Source organism: Peromyscus eremicus, chromosome X, assembly GCF_949786415.1.
Source record: "Peromyscus eremicus chromosome X, PerEre_H2_v1, whole genome shotgun sequence".
NCBI classification, from domain to species: Eukaryota; Metazoa; Chordata; class Mammalia; order Rodentia; family Cricetidae; genus Peromyscus; species Peromyscus eremicus.
Window position 1 is genome coordinate 60,100,625 of NC_081439.1, and position 16,164 is coordinate 60,116,788.

Here is a 16,164-nt window from a genome sequence, read left to right on the forward strand (position 1 = left end):
AGGTGGGGGTATATTATCTTGCCCAAGGAAAAGTCTTACAATGTCTGGCATGATAAGAGTATTTTATCTAGAAACTTCAGGATATCCAGATAGTCTATGCTAATAATGTGGTTTATGGTAAGGGGGCTAAGAAACTTTTAGATGTACACAGGAACTGGAGATTTAGATCATATGAAGAGGTAGTTAATGAGACCTACATAATAACCAAGTCCAAAGTGAGCCAGCAGGCTGGCAACAGTCCATGCACATAGTTAAGACATCATGACTGGAAAAAGTTAGCTCTCACTGTATTGACTGTACTAGAAGATCACCACCTGCCCCACCCCCAGGAACTCCTGGATCCTGCCCTGTGTGTCTTTCCTGTTGTTAATCGCAGTCGTATTAATTCAGTATAAGAAGCCATAAACATGAGTATAATGACTTCAGGTTTCCCTGTGTCTTTCCAGTGAATTATTAAACCTGAAGGGGGCAGACCTTGCTGCTCAAATACAATACTTTGAATTTTGTTCATACACATACACACAGATTTTGTCTTTTGAAGTTTTAAAAGTATACTTCTACAAGCACTAAAATGAATTAGAAAACTCCACTAGACCAATTTATATGCATTAAATAGGAAAATATTTTTCAATAACAATTAAGGGCAAAATAGAAGTAGCATTCTATAGTGTTATAATTAATATTCTTTTTCAGTAAGTTACAATGCCACCTATTGGTATTTTTAAGAATCAAAGTTAGGGCTATGGATGTAGCACAGTACTAAGAGTGCTTGCCTTCCATGGACAAGTCACTAGGTTCAATCCTCACCATGAGCAATATTTAAATGATCGTAGTCACTTTGTGCCACTTGTAGAAGCAGTTGTGCAGCAATTCAAACCTGGAGAAGCTGAGCTCTGTATGCACTATGAACTACCAACTCTGGTAAACCCCAACAGCTGCCATGCTAGGATCTGCTCCCCAGATTCTGACCTCACAGCCTGCTTCTCCCACTTTACAACCTACTCCCTAAGACTATGATACCTCAAAACTGCTTCTCTGGCCCTCACATCTAGCTCTTAGCCTAGGCTTGAATTAGGATAATTCTTCTATATTAAACAAACCCAAATTTTCAAATACTCAGCTGCCCTATGAATCTTTGGTGCCACCAATTTGCATCAAACCATAGAAACCACTTGGAGGGAAAAAAGAAATTACTATTTTACATATCTCTTCTAATAAATGTAAAGCCTAAGAGATTCTGAGACTGATGGAAAGAGAATTTACATACAAAAGTTATGTAAATATCGGACTTTGGGTATAATCACATTCCTTTTGGTATATGTTACACATGATATATATTATGAGATACTCATTGTAATACAAATAGTTTGAGACAACAAAGTATCTCTAATCTTAAGAGAACAGTGACAGGGACAGGGGGAGGATCAAGCATTCAAGGCCTGCCTGGACTACACAGAAACACCCTGTCATAAACAAAACACAATTTAACAAAAACACTAACAGAAAATCAAAGGATTGTTTAAGTCATAATGAGGATAACCTAGGATTTAACCTAGTTAAATTTAAAAATTAACTAACAAAGGGACTGGAGAGGTGACTAAGAGCATTTGCTGCATTTTTTGTAAAGGACCTAGGTTCAGTTCCTAACATCCATATGATAGCTCATAACTATCTGTAATTCCAGTTCTGGGGGATCTAACATGCTCTTCAGGCCTCTTCAGGTGCCAGGCACACACGTGGTACACAGATATACATGCAGGCAAAACAGTTATACATATAAACATTTTAAAAATGACTTAAAAATTAAAGTAAATAAATACATTTTTAAAATAAGATCAGCATGTTATCAGCTAAAATGACATTTAGAATTGTACTACAGATTTACTAGAATTTACAGATGTAGTTTTAGGCTATATCAAGAAAAACCTATTAATTTCAGATCAAGCTGGATACTGTACACCTAGCATGGCTGAACTGATGCCTGGAATGTTCTCTGTGAAGGTGAAGAGCAATATACTTAATGCCATAGAAGGCTTAGAATTGAAGACATTTATTTACACAGACAGTCCTCCTCCGCTTCACGCTCCTAAGAGCTCCTACTTGTCCTCTGATTTGCTACTAGGCTCTCATAAGATTGCTGTTGACCTTTTTTATTTTGGTTTTATGGTGATCTGTCTCTTGACCTCCAGTCTCTGCTACATCACTAAGACATCTGCTAAGTCTTGTTTCTAAATCTTTGGAGTACCGTCTCTTAGTTCCCTCTTCTTACCTAAAACTGGACCAACTTCATTGGTGGCTAAGAAAGCGAAAATTCATGAAGTAGAAGCAAAGGTAGAATGTGCTCATGAGTTAATTGGTAAGTTGCTAGCCAAGATGTACCTACTAACTAGAAGCCAAAAAGAATGTTTAAGAACCTCAAAAAGTAATGGCCGTAGTAGAGAAAGCAAGAGTATACTGAAATTATGCCAGCTTCCAGTTTCCAAGAGCACTCAGACCACTTTTAAAATCAAAGGGGAGCCAGAGAGATGACTCAGGAGGTCAAAGTGCTCATGTCTTGCTGCAAATGCCTGAGCTCTATCCCAAGAACCCACAGTGGTGAAAGAAGTGCCAAAAGTTGTGTTCTGACCTCTCTACATGCACACCATGGCACACGCATGTCCATATTCATTCACTCTTTCCTGTATTCTCCCTTTCTCTCTCATAATAGGGCAAAATTTAAAAATAAAATAAATCATGGCACCTTGAACTGATTCTGGAATCATGGATTCCATAGATTGAACTCAGATCATCAGGCATGCACGGTAATATGGTGGTATTTTATTTGTACTGAAATGTGATTTTATTTGTATGTTAATAAATAAAGTTGCCTGGGGGTTAGAGCTAATAGCAAGCCATAGCAGAGCTAGGCGGTGGTGGTGCATGCCTTTAATCCCAGCATTTGGTAGGCAGAGCTAGGTAGATCTCTGTGTGTTCAAGGATACAGCCAACAGACAGTGACAAGGCAGTCATGTAATTGGTTTTACAACCAATGAGAAGGCAGAACAGAAAGTCTATATAAAGACAGACAGAAAGTAGGTCTCTTTCAGAGAGGTCTCTTGGCTTAAGAGGCTAGCTGTAGCAGGCGGGTAAGGCTCTTAGCTCTGACCTCTTCTTGGCTTTCTTCTTTGCATTGGTTCTGTGTTTCTTATTTAATAAGACGGTTGGTTACATCTACACGGTAACAGCTTTTTACCACTAAGCTATCTTAGTACATGCCCCTTCCTGTTTGAGATGGACATATGATCTTCCTGCCTCCATTTCAGAAGTGCTAGGATTACAGAAATGATTTGCCATACCCAGCATATAAATCTTACTTCAAAATTGAATTTCGGGCTGGGGATGTGACCTAGCATGCATGAGCCTTGGGTTAGTACCACACATCACCACATAAACCAGGTGTCATGCCAATAGGTCCATCACTCAGGAAGTAGAGGCAGCAGGATGATCACAAGGTTAAGATGCTCCTCTGCCAGTCAGGGACACGAGACCCTGTCAAATAGGCGGGCTATGAATATAGGCACACACCACCATGCCTCATTTTTAAAACTGTTGTTGAAAACCATTTGCAAGATACATTGTGAACAAAATCTGCTGAAATGATCTAATTCACTAGCTTACAATTCTAATAATACACCAATCACAGATCCCCAAAAACTGAAATTCTGAACAGCTAAAAGCATTAACAGTGATTTTATGTTACTTAAATTATGTTTAGGATTAATAACAAAAATAAAACAAAAAGGACAAAGAACACAAGTGCCAACTACTTAGTAAGTATTCAATTAGTAACTCTTAAATTAAAGATGAACACAGATTTTTAAACTGGCTTTGTCATATTCGTGCTGACAGTACCTTACCTGGGTCAACTAAAGCTTTATTAAATATTTCTTTAAGTTTCCGACTCTTCACATTCCTTCCTTGAGCAAGATTTCTGTACATTTCATATCCTATGATCATAACACCACCATCTTCTTGCCATCTCTGTAACATATAACTTCTCTCCTGAGGACGTTTCACGGTTGCTAATTCAGAGACCTTTAAAAATAAGGTTTAACAGATGCTATTGAAACAAAAGAGTTCTAAACATTGCCACTGAAATAGGTATTAGTAAATAAGAATCTTCTTTCCATATATGAATCTCATGCTATTCTTTCTACAGGAAATATTATTAAGTGTTACCTCAAGCTTTTCATCATCATTTAAGCCCTCCTGCCACTTCTCAAATTCATTCATCCAATTCAAAGCAGTGTTAAGAGGACAAACCACTAAAGCCGTACTGAAATCCAATTTGTCACACAAGAGAACTGTATGAAGGAAACTGACCACCTACAAGACAGTAAAGAAAGTTACTATTCTCATTTAAATATCCACAAAAAAATACAAAATCAAGCAATCACAACTTAATAGGTTTTCTTTCAATAATAAGCCAGCCAACAAAGCAAGGTCATAATTCTCAAACCCATACAAAACACAGGTAAAGAAATATAACATGAACTCTGCCCCAGTTGCCGGCCAGCAGGCAGGGCTCCTGCAGGAAGGCAGCCCCCTCACCAAGACCACCCAGCAGACCCTGCAATCTACACGCCCTCCCCCCATATCCATCTGCCTGAGACCCTAGCCACTTCCGGAGGCTTGGAAACCAACCACCAGCTCTCATTGGACCTAGAGATGAGTGACTCTGTTCATACCCAATGAGTCCTGACCCTAGGACCCATCCATCCCTAGGACACAGCCCTTCCCTGGGGACACCCACCCAACTCTGTCACAGTTGCCAGCCAGCAGGCAGGGCCCCTGTGGGAAGGCCCGCCCCCTCACCAAAACCCCCCAGGGGACCCTGCAATCTACATGCCCTGTCCCCATAACCATGCACCCAAGACCCCAGCCACTTCCTGAGGCTCAGAAACCAAACTGCCAGCTATCATTGCACAAAGAGCTCTTATTGGACCAAGAGTAACCTCCAGAAACAGGGAATCTGTCAGCCCTCATTAGACCAAAAGTGGCTTTCTGAGACGTAGAATCTGCGACCTCTCATTGGACCAAGAGAGGCTTCCCGAAACACAGAATCTGTCAGCTCAGACTGGACCAAGAACTTTGATAAGACCAAGAGCAGCTCTGTGAGTCACAGAATCAACTAGCTTGGGATGACCCAGGAGAAGCTCCCTGAGACACAGAATTTGCTCCAATTAGACCAAGAGCTAAGATTGGACCCAGAGGGGTTCCCTGAGACACAGACACAACAAGCACAGAGTGGACCAACAGCAACTCGCTCAGACACAGGCACCTCTCATACCTATTAGAGGAGGAGATGGGCAGACGTCAAGGCAGAAGTACATACAACATAAAGAGCAATACGGTATCACCAGAACCTAGCCCCCCTCCAACAGCAAGACCTGAACATCACAAGGTAGAAGAAGCAGAAGAAAGCGACCTTAAGAATAGCATCATGAAGATGCTAGAGGCCTTTCAAGAAAAAATGAAAAATGAAATTGAGGAAAAGACAAACAAAAAACTGGAAGAAATCTATAGAGAAATAGAGGAAAAGACAAATAAAAAATTGGAAGAAATCAACAAATCCCTTAAAGAAAATCATGAAAAAGGAATTAAACAGGTGAGGGAAACAGTTCAAGACCTGAAAAGGGAAATAGAAACAATGAAGAAGACACAAACAGAGGGAATGCTGGAAATAGAAAATCTGAGTAAATGAACAGGAAACACAGATGCAAGCATAACCAACAGAATACAAGAGATGGAAAAGAGGATCTCTGGTGTAGAGGATACAATAGAGGAAATGGATTCATCAGTCAAAGAAAATACCAAAGCCAAAAAAGTCATAACACAAAATGCCCAAGAAATCTGGAACACCATGAAAAGACCAAACCTCAGAATAATAGGGATAGAAGAAGGAGAATAATACCAACTGAAAGGCACAGAAAATATATTCAACAAGATCATAGAAGAAAACTTTCCCAACTAAAAGAAGGAAATACCTATGAAGATACAAGAAGCCTATAGAATACTAGATTAGACCCCCCAAAAAAAGTCCCCTCACCACATAATAATTAAACAACTAAACTTACAGAATAAAGAAGGAATATTAAGAGCAGCAAAGGAAAAAGGCCAAATGACTTCATAAAGGCAAACCCATCAGAATAACACCCGATTTCTCAATGGAGACTTTGAAAGCCAGAAGGACCTGGACAGATGTAATGCAGACACTAAGAGACCATGGATGCCAGCCTAGACTGATATACACAGCAAAACTTTCAGTCATCATAGATGGAGTGAACAAGATGTTCCAAGACAAAACCAGATTTAAACAATACCAATCCACAAATCCAGCCCTATAGAAAGCACTAGAAGGAAACTTCGAACCTAAGGAAGTCAGATACTCCCACGAAAATACAGACAATAGATAACCCCACAGCAGTGAACTTCAAAGAAGAGAAGTACACACACACTACCACCAAAAGATAACAGGAATAAACAATCACTGGTCATTAATATTCCTTAATATCAACGGACTTAATTGAACTATAAAAAGACACAGTCTAACAGAATGGATATGAAAGCAGGACCCATCTTGCTGCTGCATACAAGAAACACACCTCAATTTCAAAGATAGACATGACTTCAGTATAAAAGGCTGGGAAAAGTCTTTCCAATCAAATGTTCTTAAGAAGCAAGCTGGTGTAGCTATCCTAATATCCAACAAAATAAACTTCAAACTAAAATCAATCAAAAGAGATCAAGAAGGACATTACATACTCATCACAGGAAAGATCCACCAAGATGAAGTTTCAATTCTGAACATTTATGCCTGAAACACAAGGGCACCCACATATGTAAAAGAAACATTACTAAAGCTTAAATCACACATAAAATCCCACACATTAATAGTGGGAGACTTTAACACCCCACTCTCACCACTGGACAAATCTGCCAAATCGAAACTTAACAGAGAAATAAGGGACTTAACTGATGTTATGACTCAAATGGACTTAATCGATATCTACAGAACATTCCGTCCTAACAAAAAAGAATATACCTTCTTCTCATCACCCCATGGAACCTTCGCTAAAATCAACCACATACTCCGTCACAAAGCAAATCTCAACAGATAACAAAAAATTGGAATAACCTCCTGTATTTTATCAAACCACCATGGTTTAAAGTTAGATTTCAACAACAACAAAAATTACAGAAAAACCTACAATCTCATGGAACCTGAATAATGCTCAACTGAATCACCAATGGGTCAAGGAAGAATTTAAAGAAAGAAATTAAAGACTTCCTAGAGATCAATGAAAATGAATATACCACATACTCAAACTTATGGGATGCTATGAAAGCAATGCTAAGAGGAAAATTCATAGCACTAAATAAATGCCCACATAAAGAAGTTGGAGAAATCTCACACTAGTGACTTAACAGAACACCTGAAAGCTCTAGAACAAGAAGAAGCAAAGTCACCCAGGAGGAATAGACACCAGGAAATAATCAAATTGAGAACGGAAATCAATGAAATAGAAACCAAGAGAACAATACAAAGAATCAATGAAACAAAGAGTTGGTTCTTTGAGAAAGATCAACAAGCCCTTATCCAAACTAACCAAAAGGCAGAGAGAGAGCATCCAAATTAGCAAAATCAGAAAGGAAAAGGAAGATATAACAACAGACAATGAGGAAATCCAAAGAATTGTCAGCTCATACTCCAAAAACCTGTACAATACAAAATTAGAAAATCTGGAAGAAATGGACAATTTTCTGGATAGATGCCACATACCAAAGTTAAATCAAGACTATTTATTTAAATAGAACAATAACCCCTAAAGAAGTAGAAACACCCATTAAAAGTCTCCCAACCAAAAAGAGCCCACGACCAGATGGTTTCACTGCAGAATTCTACCAGATTTTCAAAGAAGAACTAATTCCAATACTCTTCAAATTGTTCCACACAATAGAAACAGAAGAAAAATCACCAAACTCATTTTATGATGCTACAATTACCCCAATACCCAACCCATACAAAGATGCAACAAAGAAAGAGTATTACAGACTAATCTCCCTCATGAACATTGATGTAAAAATACTCAAAACAATATTGACAAACCAAACCCAAGAACACATCAAAAAAATTATCCACCATGATCAAGTAGGCTTCATCCCAGAGACGCAAGGTTGGTTCAACATACGAAAGTCTGTCAATGCAATACACCATAAAAACAAACTGAAAGGAAAAAAAAAAATCACATGATCATCTCACTATATGCTGAAAAGGCCTTTAACAAAATCCAATCCCCCTTCATGATGAAGGTCTTAGAGAGATCAGGAATACAGGGAACATACCTATAAACATAATAAAGGCAATTTACAGTAAGCCACCAGCCAACATCAAAGTAAATGGAGAGAAACTCAAAGTGATACAACTAAAATCAGGAACAAGGCAAGGCTGTCTGCTCTCCCCATACTTATTCAATATAGTACTTGAAGTTCTAGCCAGAGCAATAAGACAACATAAGGAGATCAAAGGGATACAAATTGGAAAGGAAGAAGTCAAACTTTCACTATTTGCAGATGACATGATAGTATACATCATAAGTGAGCCCAAAAATTCGACCAAGGAACTCATATGGCTGATAAACACCTTCAGTAATGTGGCAGGATACAAGATTAACTCAAAAAAATCAGTAGCCCTCCTATATACAAATGACAAACAGGCTGAGAAAGATATCAGAGAAACATCACCCTTTACAATAGCCACAAATAATATAAAATACCTTGGGGTAACCTTAACTAAGCAAGCAAAGGACCTGTATGACAAGAACTTTTAAGTCCCTGAAGAAAGAAATTGAAGACGTCAGAAAACGGAAAGATCTCCCATGCTCATGGATAGGTAGGATTAACATAGTAAAAACGGCAATCTTACCAAAAGCAATCTACAGATTCAATGCAATCCCCATCAAAATTCCAACACAATTCTTCACAGACCTGGAAAGAACAATACTCAACTTCATATGGAAAAACAAAAAACCCAGGATAGCCAAAAGAATCCTGTACTGTACAATAAAACAACCTCTGGAGGCATCACGATCCCTGACTTCAAGCTCTACTATAGACCTCCAGTAATAAAAACAGCTTGGTACTGGCATAAAAACTGACATACAGACCAATGGACTCGAATTGAAGACCCCGACATTAATCACATGTATGAACACCTAATTTTTGACAAAGAAGCCAAAACAGTACAATGGAAAAAAGAAAGCATCTTCAACAAATGGTGCTGGCATAACTAGATGTCAACATGTAAAAGACTGCAAATAGATCCATATCTGTCCACCATGCACAAAACTTAAGTCCAAGTGGATCAAAGACCTCAACACAAATCCAGTTACTCTGAACCTGATAGAAGAGAATGCATTGGCACAGGAGATCACTTCCTAAATATAACACCAGTAGCACAGACACTGAGAGAAACAATTAATAAATGGAACCTCTTCAAACTGAGATGCTTTTGTAGGGCAAAGGACACAGTCAATAAGATAAAAAGACAGCCTACAGAATGGGAAAAGACCTTCACCAGCCCCACATCTGACAGAGGGCTGATATCCAGAATATATAAAGAACTCAAGAAACTAGACATCAAAATACCTAGAAACTAGACATCAAAATACCTAACAGTCCAATTAAAAAATGGGCTATAAAGCTAAACAGAGAATTCTCAACAGAAGAAGCTCAAATGGTTGAAAGACATTTAAGGAATTGCTCAACATCCTTAATCATCAGGGAAATGCAAATCAAAACGACTCTTGAGATACCATCTTACACCTGTCAGAATGGCTAAGATCAAAAACACTGAAGACGGCTTATGTTGGAGAGGATATGGAGCAAGGGGAACACTCCTACACTGTTGGTGGGAATGCAAACAAAAATGTACAGCCACTTTGGAAATTGATATGGCACTTTTTTAGAAAATTGGGAATCAACCTCCCTCAAGACCCAGCTATACCACTCTTGGGCATATACTCAAGGAATGCTCAATCATACCACAAGGACACATGCTCAACTATGTTTTTTTTTTTTTTTTGGTTTTTTCGAGACAGGGTTTCTCTGTGTAGCTTTGCGCCTTTCCTGGGACTCACTTGGTAGCCCAGGCTGGCCTCGAACTCACAGAGATCCGCCTGGCTCTGCCTCCCGAGTGCTGGGATTAAAGGCGTGCGCCACCACCGCCCGGCTCAACTATGTTTATAGCAGCATTATTTGTAATAGCCAGAACCTGGAACAACCTAGATGCCCTTCAATTGAAGAATGGATAAAGAAAATGTGGTACATATACACAATGGAGTACTACTCAGCAGAGAAAAACAATGACATCAGGAGGTTTGCAGGCAAATGGATGGAACTAGAAAATATCATCCTGAGTAAGGTAACCCAGACTCAGAAAGACAAACATGGTATGTACTCACTCATAAGTGGATACTAGATGTAAAGCAAAGGATAACCAGATTGCAGCAACAACTCCAGGGAGGCTACCTAGTAAAGAGGACCCTAAGAAAGACACAGGGATCGCCCAGCGACAGAGAAATGGATAAGATCTACATGAGCAAACTGGGGGTGAAGGGGGATAATAGAGGGCAAGGGTTGGAGGAAAAAGAGCTTAGGGGAGCAGTAGGTCCCAGCTGGATCAGGAACAGAGTGGGAGAACAAGGCAAAAGATATCATGATAAATGAAGACTCCACGGGAATAGGAAGAAGCAGAATGCTAAAGAGGTCCCCAGAAATCCACAAAGATGACTCTACTATAGACTACTGGCAATGGTTGAGAGAGTGACTGAGCTCTGGTGATCAGTTGGCCAAACACCCTAACTGTCATGATAGAACTCTCATTCAGTGACTGATGGAAGCAGATGCAGAGATCCACAGCCAAGCCCCAGGTGGAGCTCCAAGTGTCGAATCAATGAGAAAGAGGAGGGATTATATGAGCAAGAGATATCAAGACCATGATTGGAAAAAGCACAGGAACAAATAGCCAAACTAGCGGAAACACATGAACTGTGAACCAATAGCTGAGGAACCCCCAAGGAACTGGACTAGGCCCCCTGGATAAGTGAGACAGTTGATTAGCTTGAACTGCTCAGGAGGCAACCAGGCAGTGGGACCAGGATCTGTCCTTGGTGCATGAGCTGGCTTTTTGGAAGCTAAGGCCTATGCTCAGACACTTTGCTCAGACTTGGTGCAGGGAGGAAGGGATTGGACCTGTCTCAACTGAATGTACCAGGCTGGGCTGACTCTCCAGGGGAGACCTTGCCTTGGAGGAGGTGGGAATGGGGGGGTGGATTGAGGGGGAAGGCTGGGAGGTGGGAGGAGGGAGGGCAGGGGAATCCGTGGCTGATATGTAACACGACTAGAAAAATCTCCTATATAAAATTTTTTTAAAAAGAAATATAACAATAAAGCCAGTCCTAGAAATGAAGCAGTTTTATAGTAAAAAAGACTTTAAATTCTTATTACCATCACAAACTATTAAAAGCTGAATAAGAGGACCACGCCTTTAATCCCAGCACTTGGGAGACAGAGGCAGGCAGATCTCTGAGTCCCAGGACAGCCTAGTCTACAAAGCAAGTTCCAGAACAGTCAGGACTGTTACACATAGAAACGTGTCTCAAAAAACCAAAAAGAAAAAAGAAAAAGAAGAAAAAGTTGAATAAGAAGTTAATTTCATCTTCTGTCCTTGAAGCTATAGGCAGTCACATCTGCAACCACACTGCCTCAACTCCATCAATCAGCATCTTTGCAAACATCACTTTTTTTTGTAGTGCTATCAGGAATACTTGGGCTTTTGTTAACTTTTTCTTTTATTTGAGATTATAAAATAATTGTATCATTTACTCCTTCCCCTTCTTTCTTCCAAACCTTCGCATATACCCCTCCTTGCTCTCTAATCCATGGCCTCTTTTTTTGTTAATTGTTGCTATACACATTTATGTATATGCATATACAAACACTACCTCTTCAAATATGCTTGCCCTAACTCTTGATCCTCCCCTTTTAACACAGTATCAGAAAGTACATTTTAAAATTTCATTTTCCACCACAATATACAATACTTAAGAAGGAATCTTATCGTTCTTCTTAACTGCTGTATCTCTACAACCTGCCTAAAACACAGCAGAATCAAAAGTACATACTAATCTTTGTGCAAAAACAGGATTATTTCCTATAGCTCTTACCTGCAAGGTTTTACCAAGGCCCATGCAGTGGGCAAGAATACACCCTGAACCTGGAGATTTCTTTGTCTTTTTTACAGACTCACAACAGCAATCCCACATAAACTGAACACCTAAGAATGAGAAACCAAAACTTGTTAGAAACAGCAGCAGGCTTTGGGGTTTTTTTTTTTCAGATTTACTTTATGTGCATGAATTTATACCATATGAGTGCTGGGAATCGAACCAAGTTTCCCTACAAGAGCAACAAGCACTCTTAGCTACTGAGCCATCTCTCCAGCACCCAAGAAACAGCATTCAAAAAGCAATTGGTGCTAAAGAAATTCTTAACACAAATAGAACTGGTTTTTTCTGCAGAAATAAAACACAAGCAGACAACAGGGGGATGTCTGTTCAATTACCCTAAACACTAGGTTTCTCTATACCTTAGGATAGCCCAAAGAGGCAGAAGAATACTTGCGAATAGCAACTTTACCCAAAGAAGAGCACAGCTTCCTATCAAATAAACTTTCAGGCTTACTGAATCAAGCAGAAAAGAAATCCTGAGAGAAAATTATTTGTCCAACAGTAGAAACTGAGCAATAAATGGGGTTGGTAATCCAAGAAGTAGGAACTGCTGAATTTCCCTTATGGACTACTACACATATACATTTAAAACTAACTTAGTAGTTCTAGACTAACACAGCAGAGAGTAGGAACAGTTGAAAAACTCCCTGATACTAATGTTTAAAAATTAATTAAACACTTACTTTAAAATGTTGAAATGGCATTTCCCAAAGAAAGCTTTTGAATAACTGTGCTTCTTCCTAACTGCTCTATCCAAGCATGATGTACCTTAACAGTGCTTGCTATATAATTTCCCACTTGTAAGTAGCACTTCTTGCCTATTTAAAACATTATGCTTGCAGTCATCAAAACTTGTTCTTCCTTACTTCCTTGTAAGATCTGTAACAGCTGGAATCATATTATTGCTCAACAATGTATCTCCAGTGATTAGCAAAATGCTAGGCAAACAGAAGAAAACAAAAGAAAAGTAAAATTTAACCAAAAGTGATTGAATCATTTAGTAGCTTCTTACCATCTACTTGGTGGGGTTTCAATTTTATAACCATGTTTCTATGAACCTGCACTAAAGGTTCTTTGGTTTCTTCATCTTCATCTAAAACCAATTTGGTTGTTATTGGACACTTGGTAGGTGAAGCATCCTCAATTTCTATCACCTACAAAAAAGGGAGTCGTTGACAGTTAAGCTCACAAAAAGGTTTCAAGCAATGGTGTAGTATCAATCTTTTGTTTTTCTTTTTCTGTTGTCCAAGACAGAGATTCTCTGTGAAACAGCCTTAGTTATTCAGGGACTTGCTTTGTAGACCAGGCTGGCCTGGAATTCAGAGATTTTGCCTCTCTCTGCCTCCCAAGTGCTGGGATTAAAGGCATGCACCACCACCACCACCACCACCACCACCACCACCACCACCACCACTGCCTGGACCTAATATCAATCTTAACAAAATGGATTTTCCAAAATACAGACACACATATTCCCACAGGACACATCCAATATGAGAAGGTACAGGTTTATATTTTCCAGAGAAAAAATTTCATATAGACTTGAAATCAATATAGTAATGTCAGGAATTACTTTAATACCTTTCACTCAAAATACTGTAATACAGTTGTATTAAGTAGAATTTTGAGTAAATAGCTCTCTGTCAGTGAAGTACAGAGTAAAATCCCCAAAATGTATGGAAGGAAAGAGGGAGGGGAGACGGGGAGGGGAGAAGAAGTAGTAAAGAAGAAAAGAAGGCAAGAACGAATGAGGCAAGCTAGCCCTTGTGGTGGTAGAGAAAGGCAGATTCCTATCACTCAGTGGCCAGCCAGAATAATGTACCTGACCAATTCCAAGTCACTGAGAATCCCTATCTCAAAAAATAAGGTTGATAGTTCCTGAGGAATGACACTCAAGGCTGAACTCTGGCCTCTACATAAAATGCACCTCACAAATGCATATATAATAACAACAATAAAACTTAACTGAATGTACACACACAAGCACAAGTATGTGTACACACATATTTTGAGTTAACCCTAATTCACACATTACAGAAGGAACTAAAGAACAGATTTAGATGTAGAAAATTGCTTCCATATAGCTCATGGTCTGAAGAAAAACCAATGATATTTTACCAAAAGAAATGTTTATGTGAATAGATTTATTGTTCCATGCAAAACAAAACAAAGATAATTGATTTAAAAAACTACAGGGGTGGGGCACACATGATAAGATAGAGCTTACCATGTGCCAGGCCCTAGGTTCAACTCCCTAACATAGAAAACAAACAAAACTTTTTAAGTGCCAAGCATGGGTACAAAATCTATATACTCTCACCCCTTTGGAAGTAAAGACAGGAAAGTCGGGAGTTCAAGGACAGCCTAACCTACATATTGAGTTCATGACCAAACTGTGCTACATGAGACCCTGTCTCTAAAAAAATGACAAAAATAAAATAAAACCTTGAAGTTCCAGTCCACCTCTCCCATCCCTGAACGCTGGCTGGGATTACAAGCATTCACTACGACATCTAGCCTAGAAATTATTTTGAAGCGAACATAAGAAACTTATGAAATTTTGTGCATAAAAAAGTTTTCAGGGTCTCTTTAAAAGGGCGATCTTTTAAAAACCACAATAATGTTATCACATCTGAAAACTGCAAATTAAATCACAGGTTTGTAATAAATTATATGGACACTGAATTTAGATGAAATTTTAAGTGATAAACCCATCAAGAATAATACTGGGGGACATTATAGTTGAACACAGGCATTTAGGTCCAAATTCCATTTCATTATGGTATATAAATTTTCTTAGCTTTAGTTTCTATACTTGAAAATCAGGAAAGTCTTTCAAGAGCCCTCAGGGGTACTGTGGAGATAAGCAGCATGTATTAAGGATTTAGTACATAATAAGTATTTATCAGTTATTATGTCCAAGCATTGATGTCACGACACAGCACAAGGAAAAGCAACTAGAAAAAAAAAAAAACAACAACAACAAATTTCTTAAATGCTTTGGCCTGTTTGCAAGAAATGGTGAGCAGAATTTTAAAATGGCACCAGGATTCTTGCCTCTTGTTATAAACATCCTGTACAATATTAACTCATTGAGTGTGATTGAGACCTATAAATACAATGTGATATGGGTCCCAGATAGGACTAATCATCATCTGAGTCAGTTAATCAAAACATATTCTCCTAAGTAGGCCTGACCTAATCAAAGTTAGCCATTTAAAAGACTGAAATGCTCTCCTATAGGCCACAAAACTGAAACAAAATGCCATGTAGCGGCTTTATTCTAATAGATAAGGGTCTAAACATTCTGGTAACAAGTTAAGTTGAGAAAATAACACAAACTCTTAAATGTTAAGTATAGCACTGGTAATTTCTAAAACTTAGTGAAACACTGAGCAGAGGATTCAGCAGTCACACCCAGCTAAGTCACTCCCAACTTCTCTAATAATGGTAAGATAATAATACATTTATCTTCTTTGAAGAGGTTAAGTGTGTGCTAACTTTTTCATGTAGGAGGAAAAGTCCTTGATGTCTGCAACCTCCTCCCTGGGCAGATCGGAAAGCATTTAGATCAGTATGCAAAGTACTAGGGAAATGTGTGTACTCCCCTCTACCATAAATCTCAATGCTTTGCATGCTTCTCCCGGGCTCTGATACAAACAGGGAACACAGCACAAAGAAGGACCTCTGCCAGCCCTACTTGCATACAGGAGCTGGTCACTGGAATAAGAACTTACCCAGCCCACAGTAGAACAGCTCACTGTGGCCATGAGTGGCACCTGCTGCTGTGTAAATACGGGAAGTTCTTTTCCTTCATAGAGTAAGCTTTTTTGCT

General features: G+C 39.0%; 1 protein-coding gene across 4 annotated transcripts in view; it reads right to left on the reverse strand.

The window, feature by feature from the left end:
• The window catches only part of Atrx (ATRX chromatin remodeler), a 178,033-nt gene that overhangs the window by 56,612 nt on the left and 105,257 nt on the right, over positions 1-16,164 (reverse strand). For all 4 annotated transcript variants that reach the window (XM_059251435.1, XM_059251433.1, XM_059251432.1 and 1 more), the window contains 4 exons: positions 13,342-13,483; positions 12,267-12,376; positions 4,219-4,365; positions 3,897-4,074 (listed from right to left, as the gene is read on the reverse strand). In XM_059251435.1, the coding sequence (XP_059107418.1) occupies positions 3,897-4,074; positions 4,219-4,365; positions 12,267-12,376; positions 13,342-13,483 (577 nt within the window). The remainder of the gene's footprint in view (positions 1-3,896; positions 4,075-4,218; positions 4,366-12,266; positions 12,377-13,341; positions 13,484-16,164) is intronic.